The following is a 22197-nucleotide window of genomic DNA, read 5'->3' as shown; positions in this document are numbered from 1 at the left end:
CAGCATCTGTGTCAGCTGGAGCATCCAGCAGGAGCCGGCAACATCTTGTTTCCTACTGCTGATGGTCTCCCACCCTTTACGTGACACCTCTGCAGCTCCCCTTCCCAGCTCCAGTGCACATAATCTTTTAATTAACAAAGTTAACTAAATATTTGTTTGTTAATTTGTTAAATAACTTAAGTTTCAGTTAACTGCTAATAACCAGTTGCTAATAAAATGTTAACTGTTAGCCATGGTGCCAGAGATCTTTCCTTAAACCCCACTACCCCAGTTCAAACCCCCAAGTTAGTATATTTTGAGGTTCCCCCTGGTTCTCCCCAGTCTCCAGTTACTCCGTTCACCCTCTCCTCCCTGGTGTACCCAAAATGGCTCCTGGAGAGCACAAGATGGTGGGGACCACATGGCCAGGCCCCTCCCTTGTACTTCTCCTCCCCAAAATCCTTTCCTTCTTCCTACCTCCAACCCCTTCTTCCCTGATGCTCCTCCCCCTGTTATCTCTCCTCCTCCAGTTGTCCCTCCCCTTCCTGTCCCCTCGGACCCCTCCTTCTCCACTTGGGCTCCTCCTCCTGAAAAGGTCCCCACCCCTTCCTTTCATAATATCCCCTCCTCTGACCCCTCCTCTCTCCCCTGCAGCACCGCCAACCCTCTTCTGACTTGCAGTTCCCACGCCCCTCCTTCTGCTTCCCACACCCCGTGAGCCACAAGTGACGAGCCCAGGAACCGGAACCCAGAACTGGAGACCCTTCCTCTTGCCACTCCAATTATGTTCAGTGGTTGTGGGAGTGCGCTTCCAGAATGGGAGCCATTCTCATTTCAAAACAAAAGAGAACTTTGCAAAGCCCAGAAAGAGTTTGGAAAGGGAAGCAAATATTTTAAGGGCCTTTTAAATGCCACCCTCTCCTCCAATCTCTCGGTCCTGTATGACCTCCATGATTTATTTTCATGCCTCCTTACCCCATCAGAATATCTTGCATGGGAGGGGGCATGGAAGAGGTCATTACAGGCCGTATGTTCTGAGCGATTGCAAAGTTCCGACAGCGCCCTTGATGCCATTGGGAATAAAATAACAACCGACCACTTGAGCGGCGATGGGGAATGGGCACAGGGGAAGGACCAGGCCCGGGTTTTGCCAAGGCCGGTCCTTGAAAAGATCAAAACAGCTGCAGAGAAAAGCGTTCCTCACATTACCATCCAGAGAACCCCAAGCTAGTTATACAATCATTCTGCAGCAACCTAATGAGGTTTTCCTAGATTTTATTGATAGGTGGTGGGTTCACATGGAGAAACAGGTGGAAGAGCCAGGGCTGCATTCTGCCTTGCTGTTGGAATTAGCAAAGGCAAATGCCAGTGATACATGCAAGTAAATCATTATGGGAATGCCCTTGGATCCTCTACCCACCCTCACCACCATCATCGAGGTGTGATCCAGAAGGCTGCCAGCTTAGGGGCTGACCATCATAGACAGCCAGAAAGGACGGTGGCTCCAGCAGCGGTGGCGGTCCCACCACCACCTGTAACACCATGGGAACCACGGTGCCATCGCTGTGGGCAGCGAGGGCACATCACCCATTTCTGTCCAGTGCCCAGCCCCTGCGGGCCAGGACAAAGGAACTGGAGGGGAGGGGAACTTACAAAAAAAAACAGAAGGGCAGCATGAACCTCCTCTGCGTGTGGATAGAAACAGAGCAGGCTTTGCAGGGGGAGGGGGCTCAGACAAGACATTTCTAACTGGACTGACTTTCACCAAAGGACAGATAATACCTTCAATAAAGTATGGCAGCCTCAATAGCCACTCCATTTAGCAGCAGCACAAGACCATCTTTTTAGGTCCTGCCATTGGACCGGGATTGCCGTGGACCTACTGGGCAGAAGATTGACTTTCCCTGACCCAGGCTGTAAGTATTTTGTTACTGGAGACACCAAGCACACACCCACAGAGACTGAAGTCTCTCTGGTCACCCTCAGGGTGATCTGGATGGACCCAGCTCTGGGCCCCTCGAGGAAAACAACATTGAGGGGCTGGAGTGTGTCCAGAGAAGGGCAGTAAGGCTCATGAAAGGATGAGAAAATGTCCCATGAGGAGTGGCTGAGGGAGCTGGGTTTAGTCAGTCTGGAGGAGGCTCAGGAGGGACCTCACTGCTCTCTCCAACTCCCTGCCAGGGCCATGCAGTGAGGAGGGGCCGGTCTCTTCTGCTGGGCCTGCAACGAGAACCAGAGGAATTGGCCTCACACTGAGAGAGGAAATTCAGGTTAGATTTTAGAAAAAAAATTTCACTGTTCAGGTGTTCAGGCCTGGGAATAGGTTGGCCAGGGAGGTGGTGGAGTTGTCATCGCTGGAGGTGTTAAAGAGGCCTCTGCATCTGATATTCGGAAATGGTTTAGTGGTTTAGGGTTTGCAGTGGCAGATGCTGGGCTGACATTGAACTGAGCGGTCTTAAAGATCTCTTCCACCCCTGACGGTTCTACAATTCCAAGAGCTTCCTACCTGGCTGAGGGGAAGGCTCAGGGCTGTCCCGAGTCCGCCGCGCCCTGAGGCGCTCGGGCGGGGCTGCGACTGCGGCGGCTCCTGAGGGGCCGAGCCGGGCGCTGCCCTCAGCACCGCGGGGCCGCCGCTGCCCCTCAAGCCAGCGATCCCATCCCTCAGTCCGGCGATCCCATCCCTCAGCCCGGCGATCCCATCCCTCAGCCCGGCGATCCCACCCCTCAGCCCGGCGATCCCACCCCTCAGCCCGGCGATCCCATCCCTCAGCCCGGCGATCTCACCCCTCAGCCCGGCGATCCCATCCCTCAGCCCGGCGATCCCATCCCTCAGCCCGGCGATCCCGCCCCTCAGCCCGGCGATCCCATCCTTCAGCCCGGCGATCCCATCCCTCAGCCGGGCAGTCTCACCCCTCAGCCCGGCGGTCTCACCCCTCAGCCCGGCGGTCTCACCCCTCAGCCCGAGGGGCAGCGCTCGGCAGCGGGGACCCGCCTCGCCTCGGGATCTGCCCGGAGCCCCCCGCTCCGCCGGGTCACAGGTACCTAAAGCCTGTGATCCTGACGAGCCTGTGCTGGGGCCGTGGTTGGTGTCTCACGCTTCTGCCATAAGAGCTTCAAGGGGAAGTTCACAAAAGTTTAAAAGCAGAAACCTGGACTAGTTCTAGTTCTGAGTGTAGTTTCAGAGCAGTTGGTGTGTGACAGGACTGGGCCTCAGCATGATGGACCAGCAGTGGTGTTCCCAGTGCCAGGAAGGGCTTGTCCCCTGCTCTTTTTATGGCAGATACTCTGTGTGTCAAAGCTTATTCCACTCTCTCTGGCTCCATGCTGGAGCTGATAAAGGTTTCTCTAAAAATGTCAACACTGTCAAAATAAAAATAAATAAAACAAAATAAAAATGTTTCATTTCAGACTAGCTCTAAGCAGTAATGACTGTTTACATCTGTGTGCCTCAAGATTACCTTTATTCCACGGTTACATGCACACAGACAAAGCTCATCCCTCACCTGAGCTGAAGCAGTTGCAGTGTCACTCATCAAGTGCAGCAGGAAGCTCAGCTTTGGTAAGAAGGCTGACCTTCCCCTTGCTGTGCAGAAGAAATGCTGTGCATTTAGAAATGCAAAAGCAGATTGTAAAGCTGAAGTCCATTAAATACCGCAGTCAGGATCATGATTAGGCAAAAGAAGCTGCTCAAATTGCAGAGAGAATTATCACTGCATTTAAGCTGCAGTTAAGTAGAATGCAATAGACATGGGAATCTTGGAGACAAAACAAACCCAAACAGAACAACACAAACAGCACTTTTATACTGGTGTCAGTGACTATCCTTAAAGGTGCTTTTTTTTGATACTTCAAATGATACAGAGATGGTGTTTATGTGTTCCAGTAGTCTCAAATAATCATTGTCTTTGACCAATGCTTCTAATTCAGTCAGAATCTCATTCCCAGCACGAGCAGCCTCCCAGAGGCAGAAATGGGCCAGTTTTGAGCTGCCCAGCTGGGCTGACCAAACACCAAAGCATGAGCAGCTCTGCACTCACTGAAGCTGCTCTCAGTGCTGTGGCACAGCCCAAGGCACAGCCCATGCCAGTGTCACTGCCAGCGTCTCTCCACGATCAACGAGGCACGAACAAACCTGAGCTATGGGCACCCTCTGCAGCTTCCCCTCTTCTCACTGCCATCCCAAAGCTTCTCCTTTTGGGTGAGCCATCTCCCCTGTCCTCTGAGAGAGTTAATGGCTGGAATGTCAAAGGCTCAGCTGTGAAATCATGCTTGGAAGGCAAAGCTTTCTCTTTTACACAGTGGAGAACGATGGTCAAAGTAGAGCAGCACCCCAAAGTGACATGCTGACCTGGAATCCCAATCTCCTTGCCTTACATTTGAATTTTCGCTTGTCTACCACACGAGCAAGCTACTGAGCTCTGCAGAAGGGCAAATGGAACAAGAGGGAAGGTTGTTATTATTTTGGGTGGCTTTTTTAATGAGTTGATGATAGCCAAGAATTGATTTCATAATGACTGGGGCAAAGTACTTGTTATGCATTCACAACTCCATTCACAACTCAGCCACCAGCTCCAGTTATCAGATTGTGAATTGTTCTAGCAGAAAGATCAAAAACTCTCAGAAATATTTTTATTTTGACACATTATTGGAGGGGAGGAATTTTTTCCTCACACTGTCACAGACTGGAAGCTTTTTCTTGAATGACTTTGTTGCTAGTTTTAGATGTATTTCCCTTTTCCTTGCAGATAAGAGATGAGGAAAGCGGCTACAACAAAAATCTGTTTTGCATTCCTAAGCATTATGAAGAGGATTTAGAAAGAGTCTTCATTCCTCATGGACTCATCCTGGACAGGTATGAGGGTAAACAGAAAAGAATAGGGACAGTGATGCCAATTTTTGTCCCTCTAAATGAAAAAAGCCTGAGGTCCTGCCCTGTGCAGCCCATGAGAAATGGGGAAACCCTGCAGCCCGAACACTTCTGTCCTAAAGTCTGGAATAAGAGGGGGTTCATGGAGAGGATTCCTCTGCAAGCCCAGTCAAGCTTCCATGTTCCATCAACTGTCTTCAAGCCCACATATCCTGCAATATTTGTGTTTATGGGTTAAATCTGCTTATGCTGTGCAAATACGTAATTTATTTTCCTACGACTTGCTGTGCTCACAATTTGCTAGTTATAAAAACCTAACAGCAAAATCAGAGTTTTTACTTGAACATTGCTTAATAGATGCACAAACACTCAGATACACAGAACACTTTCCAGAATTGCCTTTTTTTTCCTTCTTTCTCCCAGGACAGAGCGTTTGGCTCGAGATATCATGCAAGACATGGGAAGTCATCCCATTGTTGCACTCTGTGTCCTTAAAGGAGGCTATAAATTCTTTGCTGATTTGCTGGACCAGATAAAAGCACTGAATCAAAATGGTGATAAATCTGTGCCCGTTACCGTGGATTTTGTCAGAATAAAAAGCTACTGTGTGAGTAACTTTCTTTTCTTTGGAAAATTGACTCTCTCCATAGACTGGCATTCTAAATACTGGTAGTTTGTGTGAGAACCCCACAAAAATTGAGTTTACATGTACATTCTGTTCAAATTACATACTAAAAAGGAACTGATTTACTGATCTGCCCCAAAGGGTGGATATTATATATTCACTGGAAGAAACATAGCAGAACACTCAACATGACAGAGCCAGGGGCAGATCTCAAACTCCTTCCTCTTGCAAGAAGCAAGAGCAGCTCACCTTTCAAACAAATACAGGACAACACTTTGGGGCATGCTTTATGTGACTTCCATCTCTTCTTTCTCCTTCTAGAATGAGTCACCTGCAGAAAAAATCAGTTTTATTGGAGAGGAGCTGTCTACACTAAGTGGGAAGGTATGAATTGGCATCTTCAGCTTTTAAAGGAAAACAACTGTTCCTGTGTATTTTCCAGGAAATCCATCTTTATTAAAGATTTTGATACTGCATACTTCCAGCCTCTTAACACTGATTTAAAATGCTGGGCTTTGAAACAGTGAATAATTCCCACTGATCTCAGTGGAAACTTGAAGTGAACAGCAATGAGTGCTGCCAAAGGTCTATTCCCCATTTTATTCCAGAACCCCCAGAAATGAACCACACTCAACTGATTCATTCAGTGCCTCTAGAATACAGTGCTGTACACAGAGCAAGATATAGACCTGACACAGGTGCCTTTAGCACCATATTTTAAGCTTTCATAAATACTTACAAAAAGACTCTCCAGTAAGCACCAAAGTCAGTCAGTAGTTCAAGTGACAATCTCCTTTGAAAATCAAGGCAATTTCCTTGTATCTGAGGGTTTTAGTGTGCTTTTCTTGGCTGTATGGCTTGCTGAAAATTGCCATTTAAGTATTTTTTTTTCTTTCCCTTCTTTCCCTATGTAATCTCTTCCAGAATGTGTTAGTAGTAGAGGTAAGTAATGACTGAAGGAGGGGTGGAATGACACAGACTCTTTTCTCCCTTCTTTTCAAATGAATACATATTACATATAAAATAATAATTAATGAAGTTACTGGGCTGCCAGGTTGGTATGCTCTAATTTAATCCACTCACAGTCTGATTTTCCTTTCAAACTTGAAGGATAATTTATTTTTTTTATCACTTTCAGGACATTATTGAGACTGGTAGAACAATGAAAGCACTGCTTTCAAAAATAAAAGACAAGAAACCAAGGATGGTGAAAGTTGTAAGGTACAAGGATACAGCTGCTAACTAACACATTCAAATCATTTGGGTGAACAGTCATTGTATGCTGCCAAGTGCTTGTTTGGCTTGAAGTTTGGGGGGAGAAAGCAAATGCAGGAAGCAATCCTTACCCAGCTGCTGGAAAATTAAGTGTTTCTTGAACTGGGAAATTTACCTGTGCACTACCATCCTCACTGCTCAAATTAATAAAGAAAGGTTTTATGGCTCTTTCTGTGTAGTCCATAAAGTCTGATGGATTCCCTGTTTCTTACTTTATGTCTGAAGGAAATTGATGTCTTTCCATAAGTTTTCTAACGTTGCCTCAGTTGCCTCAATGCTGGAATGACAACACTCAGAATATCCCTTACTATCCTCAACTCGAGAAGTTTCCAGAATCTGAGAGTCTGTCAGCACTTGGAAGATGACTTCAAGCAGCATTCTAGATCTGCTTTTAGTAGGTCTCTAAAAGGAAATTTTGTGGACTATCCCTGTGTCTGTCAAGTAATCACAATGCTTTATAAAAACAGTTGCTTTATGCACCAGTTATTCAGACAGGCCTTCTAGGGACTGTCCAGGAGGTTCTCAGTTTCTTCTCAAGTGCACAGGCAAACCAAGAATAGATAAGATTTTGCAGAAGAAATGTCCTTTTCTCCCTCCCTCCCCACTAAAATCATTCCCAGCCACTTGGACATGCTTCCCCCTCTGTGCTGTTCCAGTGTCCTGAGGCATTGCTACGTGGAAGGGCAATGACCTGAGACACAGGATTGGAGGGAACTGAATACAAACCAGAGCCACTTGGACATAAAGAATGAACCTAGATCAGAGCCTTTGCTTCTCCCTCCACAACAAGGCTGAGCACCACTTCTTTCTGTGAAATAATCTCACTGTCTTGATTTAATTGCATGATTTTAGAAGCTTATGGGGAGGTGTGGCAGAAGGGAAGTCTGCAGCTTAGACATATTTTAAAAACCAACCTGCTCTGCTCTGCCTTACAGCCTGCTCGTCAAAAGGACATGTCAGAGTCCAGGTTACAGACCAGACTGTAAGTACCATGTTTTCTAGTATTTTCCAAAACACAGTCTTACAATTTCCCTTCAGGCAGCACATCTGACAACTGCACAGAAGTTTCAAGAAGGCCAAGAGAAATGGGGAGAAACTCCATAAAAACTTGTGAACAAATGTCCAGCTATGGCATCCTGAGGCCTCATGACCACCTTCTGTTTTTCCCCTGGCTGGCCTCAGTGCAGGTTTAGCTATTTGATATACAAATTTAACTATTTAGATAGCAGAAATGAATCAAACCTTAACTGTGTGTTGCTTTGCTTTGGCCCTGGAGGGCATTTGTTTTGACTCTGCATTATTAAACTTGCCGTGTTTCCAAACTGAAAAGTCCTACTGAATCACAGTTCATCTACTTTCACTCAAGTAAAATCTCATTCCTTGTCTCTTCTCCCAGGACTAACTCATAACCAGGTTTTAAACAATTATTTTGTTAATAAACATAACTCTCTTAACACCTTAATTATATTACTGACTGATGGGAATGGTTTAGATTCTAACCTCTCTCATCAATTTATAGCTCAGATTCTTAAGGAAGCACCCTGAAAGAGATGATGCCTATTACCCTTAGCTCAAGTATGTGTTGAATACAAGCTCTGCATTTAAAAGCTACTTCCACCACTGAAGTATAAAAAGATCTGTATTTTCTTACAGATACAGGCTTTGAAATCCCAGATAAATCTGTGGTTGGATATGCTCTTGACTACAATGAATACTTCAGAGATCTAAATGTAAGTACATGCACATTCCTCCACTGCCAAGTATCAGGTACCCAGCAAGAAGATTTGCTTCTACTCAGAGCTTCTCAACAATTAAAAAACCTTCAACTCCAGCTAGAAACTTCCAATAAAGGAGCAAAACCATTTTTAAGGTGTCGAGTTGGTAATGCAGTGTAGGTGCATGAGAAATGTTTGTGCTTCACCTTTTTATAATTCTACTCCACAAGTCTCATGGCTCAGCCGTGCTGCAGAACATTCTGAACCCCCAGGATGGTGAGCAGCACACAATCTGTGACCCCATCTGAAAATAACTTGTAATTTGACTTTAGTTGGATATTTGGCTGACTTAGTTCAACCCTGTGTTGCTCTTCAGCCACCAGGTCTTTAAAGCAGCCCTGCAGGGACTCTGGGTGAAGGTTTTCCATACACTTAGGGATAACATGTCTTATATCTTACATGTCTGTAAGAAGTCTTCCCTTATTCCATTACAGCTTCTTCAGGCTGCACAGAGTAGTAGCCTTGGAAACATCATAAACTGATAGGGTTGATCATTTTTACCTCCTTTGTTTTCAAAAGTACTTCCTTAATTCTGTTTAACTCAGAAAGTTTTTTACTTCAAAGCCTTTTTCCTAAGACAAAGCAGTCCTGCTGAAGACACAAACAGTCTGTGCTATTGCTCAGCAGCATTGAGGAGCATGCAGTAATTTAACAAACCTAAGTTCTTTAGAATATATAAACCTATATATTACAAATAAACTTGCAAAGAATACTAAGAGCTGGAGTTTACTGCAAGTAGGAAACTTCCAACTATTACGGTTCTAGTGTGTTTTTAGTACAGTGCTGGGAATACAGCTGAAAATCAATCTTACACTTCATTCCAAGACAGAGATTGATAAATATTGTACTTTTTATTTTTTCTTTTTTTTTTTTTTTCTTTTAGCACATCTGTATTTTGAAAGAGAACGCCAAAGAGAAATACAGGATGTGATAATCTCAGTCTTCTGGAGCACTGATTTCTGGCTGCTGATTAGGTGATATAAAGCATCCCATCGGGAAATTCCTTTTGCTACTTGCGTGTCCCGGAGCAGCAGGAGAAGCTCCCCGTTAGTGGCAGGAGCTGCAGCTCGCTCATTGCCCGTGTGCTGCGCGCTGAACACGAGCTCTGGAGACGCTGGGATTTTTCCTGCTGGAAGCAGCAGCAGCAGCAGCAGGAGCTGGGTGCGGGGCTGTGGCCATAGCGAGAAACGTGCCCGGCTCGTTCCGGGCCCCGCAGCGGATTCCTTCGGCTCCCGGCGGGGCCCGAGGGAGCTCGGAGGGCGGAACAGGCCCCGAGCGGAGGCCGAGATGGAAGCCAGGGGCACGGGCAGGGCTCGGGGTTACCTGGGAACCGCGGCCGCAGCGCCCGCGGCGCTGCTGTTCCAGCTTCAGTTGCGTGGAGACCGCGATCCTCGGTGGGTGTGCGCAGCCTGGCCACGGGCACACGGCTCCACTGGGCCATTCGCCAGGGGAATTGTTCACAGGGAATGGGGCTGTGCGGGGCAATTCCTGCTGCTTTGCTCTCACAGCGAGTCCCGAGTTCGCGGTGCTTTGCTTTCTGCCAGGGAGTCCCCAATTCGCGGTGCTTTGGTCTCACAGGGAGTCCCGAATTTTGTTTGAAGTTAAAGACTGACTAAAGTTGTACTTTTGGGTTTTGTCACAGCTCTGTCATGAATTGGGTTGTGGGTTTTCAGATCTGTTGTGTTCCTTTGCATCCCCTGCACTCATCTGGTCCAAGGCCTCAGGCACGGCTCTGGGGGCTCGCTGCAGGTCTTGGCTGGGTTGTGACACCCCCTCAGCTGCTCCTCATGGCAGTGTCCCCTGGATGTGGCCTTCTTGTGGGGGGAGGTTTTAGAGCTGAGCCAGTTTGTGGGAGGGAGGATGGGTGTCCACTGCCTCTTACATTGGGGATGTGGCACAGCCACAAAATTTCCTCCTTGCCCCTCTGTTGATGGGAGGTTTGTGTGCAAACCTGGCCTCAGCAGATGAGTCTGTGCCTGTGACTTCCCCACCCTGAAGCCAGACAGAGCTGATTCTCAGGACAGCTGCTGCCTTTGGCTTTGGTGTGGATCCATTTCTCTCCCTCAGTGTTGATTACTTCTGCCCAGACCTGAGATGATAGGACAATAGTGCCACCTTTATTTTCTCTCAAGTTCCCTTAGGTGGCTTAACTCACAGTCCAAAGTTCCAGTCAGCAGGCATTTTCAGGGAAGGGTGGGCTTTGGTGGGCACAGGGCAAAAAATCCTTTAGAACAAGATTTAAGCCATGAGCCATAACATTCCAGTCTCTCACACGTCCTGTGAGGAGCAGCTGAGAGAGCAAGGGGTGTTTAGCCTAAAGAAAAAGAGGTCCATTCTAGCTATTTTTAAATAATATCAATATTAATATTAATAATAATAATAGTAATAATAATAGCAGTAGTATATTCAATCTAATAATATTAAAGCTACAGCTTTTACAATCTGTTCTAACTATTATTAATGTTATTCAGATTTTTAGCTCCAGGTTTCAGTGTGATTCATTTTTGAATTGCACAACATAGCCATATAGTTCAACTAGAGGCCTAACAATCCTGGCTACTTACACCAAACAAGCACTGGGCTACTTTTAAATGCTATAAATTTTTTAGCACCAGTATATCTCTTGAGTCTGCTGTGAATTGGATTCTGGATTTTCAGAGTTCCATTCTTGCTCCTTGCAGTTTTCTTGAGGCATTGTTGATCTTCTGCGACTTCCTCCTTTCAAGATGCCCTCTGGATTTCCAGAAAAGACGACGACACCTCCTGAGCTTTTGCTCAGGGCAAGACTGAAGTCTTTCAGTGTAAGTAGCCTCTGGGGCTGTGTTAAGGCTGGAAATGGCCCTGGTGTCCCTCCTCTCCCTGCCCCTGCTGTTGTCCAGCAGCACTGTGAGGCTGCAGAGCCCTCCCCAGCTCTCTGTGCCGTGCTCCTGTTGCTGGGGGCTGTCCTGGTGCACTTGGGAACACCGTGTGTTGCTCCAGGGACACTCCAGTGTCTTCCCTGGCTGTGCCACCGGGGCCAGGTGAAACCAATGTCCAGCTGGAGCCCTGAGCAGGCGCTTCTCTCCCTGCCCTTTGTCACAGCAATTCCTTCTGTCAGGCTGGGCACTCCCCTGTGCTGCTCTCACAAACCTGCCCTTGAGCACCTGGGCAGCTCCAGCTCTGCCCAAAGCCTGGAGAGACACGGCTGGTGCCAGCAGCAGAGGTTCCAGAGCAGCTGTTCTCTCTCATCTCCTGCGTGGGGCACAGATCCAGCCCTGCACACAGCACTGGAGTCAGGGCCACAAAGGTCCCTTGGCTGTCTGCAGCTCACTTGACTGAAGATGCCCTGCTGCTGAGGCTCTGTCAAGGAGATCCCTCTGTTTTCTTCTGTGGAGGGCTATGGGAGCCCAGACAGGGGAAGCAAATGCTAATTAACAGAGAGAACTAAAACCTGGACACTTTCCTGTGCCCCTCACTCTTGGTACTTTGCTTTCTTGTGTCTCTTGGACTCACCCAGCAGCGCTATCTCCTCACTGTGAGCTTTGAGTGTTGTGCAGGGATGGAATTAGGGAGTTCTGACAGCTCCTCCCCACTCTCTGAGAAGATCACTGCCTCAATCCAGTGAAACTAAAGAGGAAACAAATGCCCAGAGAGCAGAAATCCCCACACATGTCCCATCAAATCGTGGGGAAGTTGAGGGACACAGCCATGTGGTTGGAGTATGTGTATTCTGCTCTATTATTAATTTACTGATGCTAATTATTTCAACAAGTAACTTAGGGAGCTTCCAGGACTGTCCTAGATGATGTGATCACCAATTAAGTCACCAGTGCCACTTGTTCAAGAAAAGCCTTTCTGAACAAGCACATCTCTGATGCTTTTGCTGGGTTTTTTTTGCCTTTCAGCTGCTTCCCTCTAGATTCCCAAGAGAGAAGCTCAACAGGAATGAGGCCAGTGCTGGGGAGAGTAGTCTGCCCAGAATTGGCCCATTTCTACCCACGAGTGAGACTGGTCAGAAGGTAGCCTTTTCCTGCTCTTTTCCTTCCTGTCTGATGCAAAGTTTGAAGAGGGTGTGTGCTTGTGACAGGCTCGCCTCCAGCAAAATACCTCAGTGTCCAGGTGCTGTTGTCATTGCAAACTGCTGGTAGTGGTGGACTTGGAGTCCTGATCTGCACCAAGCCAACACAAATAACTTCTGCTGAAACTGCTGGGGTTTGCTGGAGTGGAGCTGCCATTGCTGAAACAATGGGGGGAAGGTTGGGGACACAAAGGCACAAATTTGCCATTTGCCATTTTCCTGCTGAAATAGCCACCTCTTGCTTTGCTGTGGTCACAGACTACAAGACTACAAGAAAGCACCTATTTAAAGCTCATGGAAAAAGGAGATACTAACTCTACTCTTACCCAAGTTACTGAGAAAAGAACTGACCCTTATCCTCATTCAGCACTCACCTCATTTGTCTTTTTCCTAATTTCTGTGTTATTTTATTTTTGCATTTACCTCTGTTAGGAACACACTAACTTTTAAATACAATTAAAGGGGACAAAGTTGTGGAAGCAAAAGAAAACTGTTCATTAGTGACAATTCAGCTGAGCTGGGTGTCTCCCTGCCTGAGAGCTGAGCACACACACACCCTCCACCAAAATGGCTTTTTTTATACCCTTTATACCCTTTTATATGGCTTTTTTTATACCCTTTATAGCCTTTTATATGGCTTCTTTTATACCCTGCTCTGTGTGGCCCAGCAGCTCTTGAGCAGCTCAGAGCAGAGGTGGCTGAGCTACTGTTTCCCCAGTGTGGCCTGGGCAGACGTGCTCACCCAGAGTCTGTCCTTCACTGGGGATCAGAGTAAGAGTCTCCTTCATGAACATTCCTCCCAGCAGCTGAACCTCTCCCTGCTCTCTCTTGTCTCTCCAGTTGTTGCCAGTTCTCCCGAAACAGAGCTTGTTTCGTGTTTCCCCACCAGAGCTGGTGTTTCAGAACTTCGTGGCTCATGAAGTCTCTGAAATGGAACTGTCTCTCACAAATGAGAGCAAGGTAAGTGCTGGGGCCTGGAGCTTTAACGCCGTGCTGGAAGAGGGGAGTGCTGTAATTCCCATGGTGTACAGCAAAGCAAGTTACCTGCTGCAGCACATCCAGAAGAAAATGTCTCAGCACCTTTGTTGTGCAGGATGGTGGAAATCTTGCTGTGCTGGGAATTCTCCCCTGAGTTTGGCTGTGCATTGATGGTATCTATCCCAAAGGATTTGCTTTCTCTTGAAAGCTCTGGGTTGATAGGAATGTTGAGGGCTGTACAGTTCTAACCTGCCTTCATGCTTTGCCTTGAGTCTATACCACATCCTGTGTCTCCTTGGTTAATCTTGGTTCCTGGTAGGAATTTCTGCCTCTCTCAGCCTGTTTGACTCCCTTTGTGCAGCTCACAGTCAAAGCTCATGGGCTGAGTCTTCTCCACTTTCTGCTGGAATCACTTATCACTGATGGCATTGGTACTGCAGGAAATGTGTTGTGAAACAGCCCTGGAGTCAGACTGATGCAGCAGAAGCAGTGGGAGGCCTTTAGGTGCCACTTCAGGCTCCTGCTAAGCTTCATCCAGCTCTGCTCAGGTTTTCCAAAAGCAACGTGGTGCTCTGCTTTCCCTTTGGAGAACCACAGCACATCCAAAGCCATGTGCTCCTGGAGGATTTCACCTTCACTTGAGGCAATTGTGATTATTTTGCAGTTTCCCAAGAGAGTTGAGAGGGGAAAAAGTTGAAAAATGTCAGCAGTTGTGTTCCACTGTAAAGAGGAAAATTGAAACCATTTGAATTTCAGTCAGGGAAACATTTCCTCAAATGTGGCTTGTGCCAAGAGTGGACTGGTGGGAAGAGCCAGGAGGGTCAAAATCATCTGGTTTAGACTTTTTGAGAGCATTTTGGTGCTCGGGGGTTGATATCTATGTGCTAGCAAATGCATGTTTGCTGTGTCTGTGTATCCCAGAGGGCAGAACCTGGCCTGCTGGCTGAGGGCAGGAATGCCCAGCAGCCCAGCTCACCTGCACAGGCAGCAAGAGCCCCTGGGGAGCCAAGATTGCTTTAATGCTGGAATGGGAGTCAACACTGGTCATGTTTGTCCAGGCAGAAAATGCCTTTGAAGCCCACAGTCAATAGGCACAGCCTGTCTGTATTTCCATCACTTTTGGCAAAGCGATTGCTGTCATGGTTTTATGATTCTTCCTTGCTGCTTTAGTTGCTCATTTAAATTCTCTTTTGCCATCTCCATGTTTTAGGGATTGTCTTGCTGTGTTCCTTCTTTGCCTTTTCAGGTTTGCTTTTATTCCCAGTGAGGCCACAGTGTTTGGTCTCCTCTCTTGCTGGTCTGTTTGCCTGACTGTACCCCCAGAACTGCCCTAGCCACACCTGATCTGCTAGAAGGGAATTTCTTCCTTCCCCCAGGATAATGTGCTGCTTTGCTTTCAGGTAGCACATCCCCTGTCTGGAACACCACTGCATGGCTGTGTGCAGGCAGAAGCCAGCAGGTTTTTGGCCTTGTTGAATATGCAGATGACTTGGTGCAGGTGCTCTGTCTCCATCCTGCTGGTGCTGACCTGCTGGGCCCTTCCTTCCCACCGGGCACTGCCCTACTGCCCCTGGCCAAAATGAGCCAGACAGAAGGGATTCAAGTTCTCCCTTGTGAATGATGTGCCTGTACCTCCACAGCTGAAAGTGCTCTGGAAAAGGGATCAAGGAAGGATGTCACCAGAGCATGGACAGGTCTCCTCTCCACCTGTTTCCACAAGTGGCAAAATCATTGTTTCATGTCTTCCCTGCAGTGTGTTCAGCTGGTGCAGGTCTCCATGCAGAGCTCACCTTGTTTCAGGCTGGTGTGCCCCAACGAGGCGTACCGTGCTGTGCCGCGAGGTGCGACTGCCCGTGTGCGCATTCAGTTCACCCCCAACGAGAGCAAGGTGAGACTGGAGGAGCCAAAACACACAATTATCTCCAAAGCCACTGTTTTCCCTGCACTCTGGGACAGCCCATTCCATGCTGTGAGCTTGGCTCCAGGCTGGGGGCAGGCAGCCTGCAGCCAGGCTCAGCTTGGCACGTGCTGCCAGGGGCTGCAGCCAGGCCTGACAGGCCCTGCTTCCCTCCCTGCACATTCCTGAGCATTCCCAAGGGAAGATGCACAGGGAACAGGATGAAAATGACAGGGGGGTGTTGAGAGATGTTTGGCCATCTCTAGGTACAATGGAAGGGTTTCATTATTATGGAAAACACTGGAGGAATGAAGAGCTCAGAGAGCTTTCCTCCTTCCTGACTGGCAACAGCTTCCCTGCCTCACCCTGGGCTGGAGCAAAGTGGTGATTTCTGCCCCCTCTGTTGTCCAGCCTTGCAGCTGGGCTGTCCCACAGCACAAGTGACCAAGGTACAGCTGCAAGGCCAGGGCAGAGGCTGTGCTGTGCCCGTGAGCCCAGCCTGGCACAGGCACACTGAGCTCTAGGTGCCCTTAGCAGGAGCTTGGTGAGCTGCAGGGGACTTGGACACCTGCTGAAAGAGCTGGTGTAGGGCAGGTACAACCTGCAGGCAGAGCTGTGAGCCCAGAGCCTGTGGCAGTGACACTGCTGTGGCTCTGTCTTCATGCCTGTCACTGTGGCTGCTCTGTCAGCTGGCACCCATTCTGTGCCAAACGTGCTTTGGTGTGGAGATTTGAGCAGCAGTGCCGAGGCCCTGGAGCTCTGATCTCAGTGCTTGGATCTGGAGATTTGTTCATACAGAAGGGTTTAGGACATGGCATGGTAGGGAGGAAGGGAAACAAACAACATCCAACAGCATCCTGCTACCTCTTAGCTCTGTTCTTTTCCTGACTTGCTTGGAGAGGCAAAGTTAGAGGGGAGTTGTGAGCCAACTGATGTTTCTACACTAGACCAGAGGTGCAGGATCTTTTTGGGTGCAGCTGTTTTCTCACCTTCCTTTCCTTTTGCTGCTTCGAGTCAGTTTAACACTTTGTCCTATTCTCAAACAGCAGGAATACAGGAACCTAAAGAGGAATGGCCTGTGTTGTTCCCTAGCTCCATGTTCCTTAGAAGGGACTTGGAAATTATTTAACATCATTAAAATTTAGATTAGGGCAGTTCTCTCTATGACCCTAATGGCATGAGAGCTTAATGCCACTGAGATAGGTTTTGCAAAGTGCACTGGTGCCTTTAATAATAATAATATTGGTAGAACTTAGTGTTCATTTTGGGGTGGAATAGAATTAGAATTAGAATTAGAATTAGAATTAGAATTAGAATAGAATAGAATAGAATAGAATAGAATAGAATAGAATAGAATAGAATAGAATAGAATAGAATAGAATAGAATAGAATAGAATAGAATAGAATAGAATAGAATAGAATAGAATAGAATAGAATAGAATAGAATAGAATAGAATAGAATAGAATAGATGCCCTTGAAGGGTTCTAGGACATTGTTTTCTTCTGCCATGGGAATGGCACTAAATGCCCTATGCTGAGCTCGTTTCTTTTCCTGCAGGATTATTCCCATGAGCTTGTCTGCATGACTAAAACAGAAAGGATAGTTGTGCCAATCCGGGCCATTGCTGCCCGAGCTATCCTGAACATCCCAGACCAGCTGAACTTCTCGGAGTGTCCAGTCAAGAGCAGCACCAAGAGGACTCTGCTGCTTCGAAACACTGGCAGCCTGGAGGCTCATTACTACATCAGCACCCAGAGGTGAGGCAGCTCCCCTGTCCTTGTGCAAAACACCTTTGGGTGATAAAAGGCTTGGGAAAGAGCAACAAAAGGAAGCTGAGCATCAGGGCTGCACTGCAGCTCTGGCTGGAAGTGAGCAGGATGGATGGCATCTGCTCTTGCTTTCAGTGCTCTTAGCAGGATGCAGCCTTTGAGCTTTCTCTGTCCCACATTTCCTGGAGGGTGCTGGAACATGTGAGGAGCTGGCTTGCACCCTCCTGAGCACAAGCAGCTTCTGAAATGGTTCCCACTGTCAGCCAAATAGCCCCATTCTCTGGGAGGCCACAGGCACGTGGCTGCCCAGTGCTCCTCTCATGAGATGCCCTGCTAATGGTGCTTCATTTAGCTGGGGTTGGATCCTTCAGATTGTAAATGGCATCCTCCCTTTGGGTCTTGTTTCCATGTCTCTGTATTGCTCTAATCTGCATTTACACTCTTGCAGAGTTTTGATTGCTGCTTTTCTTAGAGCAGCTTTCATTGAAATGCTGATAAAATGTGCCCTTTATAGGCTAAATCGGGATATTTTCAAGGAAAAATAAACCAAAGAGCCACACTGCAAATTCAACAGTAATTATTTCTTGGTCTTCAAGGAAAAGTTCCTTCTCCCTGTCTGATTCCTAGGCTGTAATCTCACAGGACAGGTAGTGCCCTAACATTTGCATCTCTTGAGATGAGGTTGATAGGCAGCAGGACAAGAGAAATTGCTGAAGCAGTCAGTGTCAAGTTGTGCATGCAGACAGCTCTTAATCCTCTCCGTGGTTTCCCAAACCATTCTCCGATGGGATTGCTGGCAGTGGGATCCTTGGGTCTCATTGCAGAGAGCTGGATGCAGAGTATGGGGGAGGTGGGGTCATTTTATCCCACAGGATCTCCTGAGGTCTGTATCTCCTCAGAAGTGGGTCAGCAGCTGTTTCTGATCCTGTTTTGTCTCTTTTCTGTTGCCTGTGGTTTCTTTGCTCCCTGCTTGGCCAAGGGAGGTGAAGTGACCTGCACTGCAGAAGGAATATCATCCCCAGATGTCCCCTGAGTCCTGATCTCTCTCTTTGTGTTGCAGTCCTTTCTCCGTGGTTCCGGCCATGGGAGCTCTGGGTGCTGGTGACAGCGTGCAGGTGACAGTGGGATTTCACCCACTGACCACTGGTGCCCATTTTGGGTCCATGGTAGTGAGCTACAACACAGGTGAGTGCTGGGCACTGCACGGGGCACAGGACACTTCTCCACCACCACTCCCTGTTGTCCCAGCCCCCTCAATTCCCTCTGGATGTGCCTCCCCTGTTCCAGCTTTACCCCAAAGAAAACTGAGAACCAGTTGGTGTTTAGGGGGCTGATAAAGTGGATCCCCTCTAACAGGACTAAGATGTTTGGGCTCCTGTTTTGCTGAGAGTTGCTGAGTGGAGGAAGGAGGAGCCCTGATTCTCCACTGCCTTGTGGCTATGCCTGGCTGAAGTTTTGTTTTATTCTGGCCAGTGCTGTGTGTGAGGTGTGAGGTCTCCATCAGACTCTCTCCAATGCAGTGTATTTCTTGCACACCTCTGTCCCATAGGCTGCTGCTCCACTGGCTTGTCACAGACCCTTTTACTGTGTTGCCCTCTACACATACATATAGTTTCTGTCTAATAACATTTTCAAATCCTCAAGTACTTTTTGGTGACAAATCAAGACAATTTTTTCCTTGTCCCCATTTCCCAGGCCATTCATGCTGTTGCAAACCTCTCACATCTATCTCCCATTTGATTTCTAGACTGAGGAATCCCATTCAGTCTTCATGTAGAAGCTGCTCTGTACTTACTGATCTTTCCTTGGTCCCTTTTTTATTCAATTTGAAATGCTCCAGCTTGGTTTTTGAGATCAGAACAATATCAAATATTTCAAGACTGATGTGGCTGTGTGTTTGGACAGGGAGATGATGATGATGATGATGATTTTCATGGTGTTCATTTTGTAGTGGTTTGTCATATTGCAGAGCCAGGCTGGTTGTGTTTCCTCACCTGGGTCCCCTCCTGCTCTGGGCTTCACCCCACTTGTTCCTCTGGGCCTCCTTTTTCTGCTCACATGCCCCCAGGTGTATTTGCTTGTCAGCAACAAGGGATCCAAGGGATCAGGAGAGACAGGAATCTCATGGGATGCCCAGGGGAAACCCCAGGCAAGCCAGGACTGAACAGGGCTCCTCAGCATCACCTGAAGGACTTGGATGCAGAAATCCTGGTGATCTGAGTGGGTCACCTGAGCACACCTGACAAACCTCAGTGTACCTTGGGGCCCAATCTCCACAAACACACTCCAAAATCAGCTGTTTTAGGAGGTGCCCAGGACACCCTCACGCTGCACACACAGAGCTGTCAGGATGTTATAAATGTGCTGACCCATAGAACTGCAAATACAGCTAAAAGCTGAGACCCTTTCTTCTGTGACCTGTGGTTTGCTCTGTTCCTTGGGCTTTCATCAGCAACTGAGCTGAGCAAAGGCTCCCCTTTGCTTTGTTCCAGGTGAAGAAATGATCCACACAAACCTTCAGGGAGAAGCTGTAGATGTCAGCATCGGGTTGAGGACGTATTCCGTGGAGCTGAAGAAGACTTTCATCACCACGTCAAGCCACACAACCATGTTCATCGAGAACAGGAGTAACATCAGAGCCCAGTTCCAGTGGAAGACTTTTCCTAGTGAGGAAGATGAGAATGAAGAGAAGAGGAGGTTGGTTTGCAAGATGCATTTCAGTGAGATACATGGCCCAAGACTAAAACTAACGTAGGGCCTCAGGAGGGTGTTGGTGCTTTTGAATGGCTCAGGCCAAGTGAACCATCCCTGGCATCAGGGTGTGTGTCCCTGGGCTTCAGGAGCCCAGCACTTGACATTCCAGTTCCATTTATACCCCAACCAGGGATGGCATTTTGGGAAGGAAAGGTTGATGGCAATGACTAGCTTTCCTCAACTTCTAATTGGGCTTTTACTTCTCTAATCTTCTTCCTACATGACCTGGCAACATCCTTAAACATTTCCTGAGTTGCCAGCCCCTCTTTCCAAAGGTGATGCACCCTCTTTTTTCCCCTTAGGATGTTCAAAAGCTCCTTTCCCATCCAGGCTGGTTGTCTTCCCTGCCAGCTCATCTTTCAGCACACAGAGACAGTCTGTTCCTGTGCCTTCAAGAATTCTTTCTTGGAATATGTCCATCCTTCCTGGACACGTTTGTTTTTAAGGGCTCTATCCCAAGGTACTCCCCATATCAGTCTCTTGAACAGGCCCAAGTCTGCCCTCCAGAAGTCCAGAGTGGAAGTTTTGTTGATGCCCCTCCTTGTTTCACTGAATATTGAGAACTCTGGTATTTCATCACAGTCACTGGACCCCAGACAGTGGTGGAGAGATGAAGTTAATTCAGTTATTAAGGAATCTCCTGGTGATATCCTGGGCCCCAGGGAGGCAGCAGACTTCCCTGTGGAATGGATCCAGTCGATCTACAGGCCCTCAGTTCCCCTTAGAAGGGAGTTGCCCACTACTCTTCTTTTCTTCATCTGTCTGACAAAGTGCAACTGGGAGACTCTCCAGACAGAATTTTTTCTTTAGTGTCATCTGCCTGACCCTCTGGATCCAGGGCCTCATAACTATTCTGTCAGGGCACCTGGGCAGGTGCTGGGGGTCAGGATGGATCATACTACAGGATTCTACTACCATGCACTGGGATGGGATCCAAAAAGCTCTGGATCATGAAAAGGTCTCTCCAGGAGTTTGCTGTCTCCCTCCTGCACAACAAAGTCCCTTCCCTTCTCAGGGCCTCTGTTTTCATGCATATAAAACCTTGAATACCATTGAAGGGATGCAGTGCCTGAATTCATCCATTTCCTTTGGAAGTGCTCTGGGATGCTCTTGAGGAAGGCAGAGCAGGGAACAGGGCAGGTCCCAAACAGAAGAAACAAAGAGTGATGCTGGTACCACAGAGCTGTGCCCCAGCTTCATCTCCCCTTCCCAGGGAAGTCCTGCTCCATGATCTTTATCTGCCTCCCCTGAGCATCTCAGTGGTAGGAAAAGCCAGTTGAGGTGGCTGCTGGATTCTCCCTCAGTTTTGGGAGAGGCTTTGAGGCCGGAGGTTCTCTTAAGGGATGCTGGCTTTCCAAAGCTCTCCTGTGTTTGCAAGTGTGCAGTAAAACTACCTGTTGTACCAGTGAACAAGTTATGCTCTGATCCACCTGGGACTCCATGGCTTGGGGTCAGCCCTTGCTGGGGAGCTGCTGCTGCTCCTCCCCAAGTGCTTTGCTCTCCTGCACTTCCACTTCTCTCTGCAAATATCGGGCTTATTGAGCCATCTGCTGGCTCTGTCTGTCCCTGTGGCTGCAGGCAGTGTTACCTGCTGCGATCACCGAGAGAGGCCTGCGTGGACAACACGACGGAAGAGAGAAGAAGAGCGAAGAAGAAGGGTTCCTGTGAAGATCGCCGCGCCATCCTGAAGAGCAGCGTCCGGGAGAAGATGATGAAGCTGAAAGAAGACCCCATGCTATTCTCCAGTGATGCTTTTTCCCTTGAGCCACTGGTAAGTGATAGCTGAGAGCCTCACTTTCTTCCTCTAACTCTAACTCTAACTAACTCTAACACTCTAACTCTAACTCTCGAACTCTTCCTTTTCCCCTTCCCCTTCCTCCTCCTCCTCTTCTGTTTATGCAAGCAAACCCCCACGTTCTCCCATCAACCAGAGCCCTGATTCTGAGGATTGGCATTGTGAGAGGTGATGAATGCCTGGTGTCTGCACAGTGCAAAATCCCTTCTCATCTTGGAGTAAACCCTAGAATAATCCCAACCCCTGCTTTCTTTCCAGACATGTTAAACTAATATTTTTATTTCCAAGGAAGGGGATCATGTTCTCTTCTTGCCAAGTGCACCAGTGCACAGAGGCAGTTACATTCTGCAGCTGACAGCAGCATGATGTGACCAACAGCTTGTGTCAGAGCAGTGGGAATGTTGTGGAGAGTGGGAGCTGATCAG

The 22197-nt window shown here is 47.9% G+C and overlaps 2 protein-coding genes across 2 annotated transcripts in view; both read left to right on the top strand.

The window, feature by feature from the left end:
* Positions 1 to 4319: 4319 nt before the first annotated feature.
* LOC131582563 (hypoxanthine-guanine phosphoribosyltransferase-like) lies at positions 4320 to 9452 on the top strand. The gene is made up of 9 exons (XM_058845879.1): positions 4320 to 4346; positions 4725 to 4831; positions 5270 to 5453; positions 5793 to 5855; positions 6396 to 6413; positions 6610 to 6692; positions 7682 to 7728; positions 8400 to 8476; positions 9405 to 9452. The coding sequence occupies exons 1-9, from the start codon at positions 4320 to 4322 to the stop codon at positions 9450 to 9452; spliced, it is 654 nt and encodes a 217-aa protein (XP_058701862.1).
* A 356-nt stretch (positions 9453 to 9808) lies between these two features.
* LOC131582750 (hydrocephalus-inducing protein-like) overlaps positions 9809 to 22197 on the top strand; it is a 56242-nt gene continuing 43853 nt past the window's right edge. The window contains exons 1-8 of the mRNA XM_058846219.1: positions 9809 to 9915; positions 13204 to 13349; positions 13468 to 13538; positions 15310 to 15444; positions 17012 to 17211; positions 18284 to 18408; positions 19716 to 19920; positions 21556 to 21748. Coding sequence (XP_058702202.1) covers positions 9809 to 9915; positions 13204 to 13349; positions 13468 to 13538; positions 15310 to 15444; positions 17012 to 17211; positions 18284 to 18408; positions 19716 to 19920; positions 21556 to 21748 — 1182 coding nt within the window. The remainder of the gene's footprint in view (positions 9916 to 13203; positions 13350 to 13467; positions 13539 to 15309; positions 15445 to 17011; positions 17212 to 18283; positions 18409 to 19715; positions 19921 to 21555; positions 21749 to 22197) is intronic.

The sequence above is a fragment of the Poecile atricapillus genome, chromosome 10, assembly GCF_030490865.1.
Source record: "Poecile atricapillus isolate bPoeAtr1 chromosome 10, bPoeAtr1.hap1, whole genome shotgun sequence".
In the NCBI taxonomy this organism is placed as follows: Eukaryota; Metazoa; Chordata; class Aves; order Passeriformes; family Paridae; genus Poecile; species Poecile atricapillus.
Note: the sequence above shows the minus strand (reverse complement) of the source record. Positions and strands in the feature narration are given on the sequence as shown.

Excerpts from the sequence above, each read along its gene's own strand:
- LOC131582563 (XM_058845879.1), top strand. The coding sequence starts at position 4,320 with ATGCTGACCTGGAATCCCAATCTCCTT. Across the intron at positions 4,347-4,724 it reads CCTGGAATCCCAATCTCCTT|ATAAGAGATGAGGAAAGCGG; the intron begins GCCTTACATTTG and ends TTTTCCTTGCAG. Across the intron at positions 6,693-7,681 it reads AGGATGGTGAAAGTTGTAAG|CCTGCTCGTCAAAAGGACAT; the intron begins GTACAAGGATAC and ends TCTGCCTTACAG.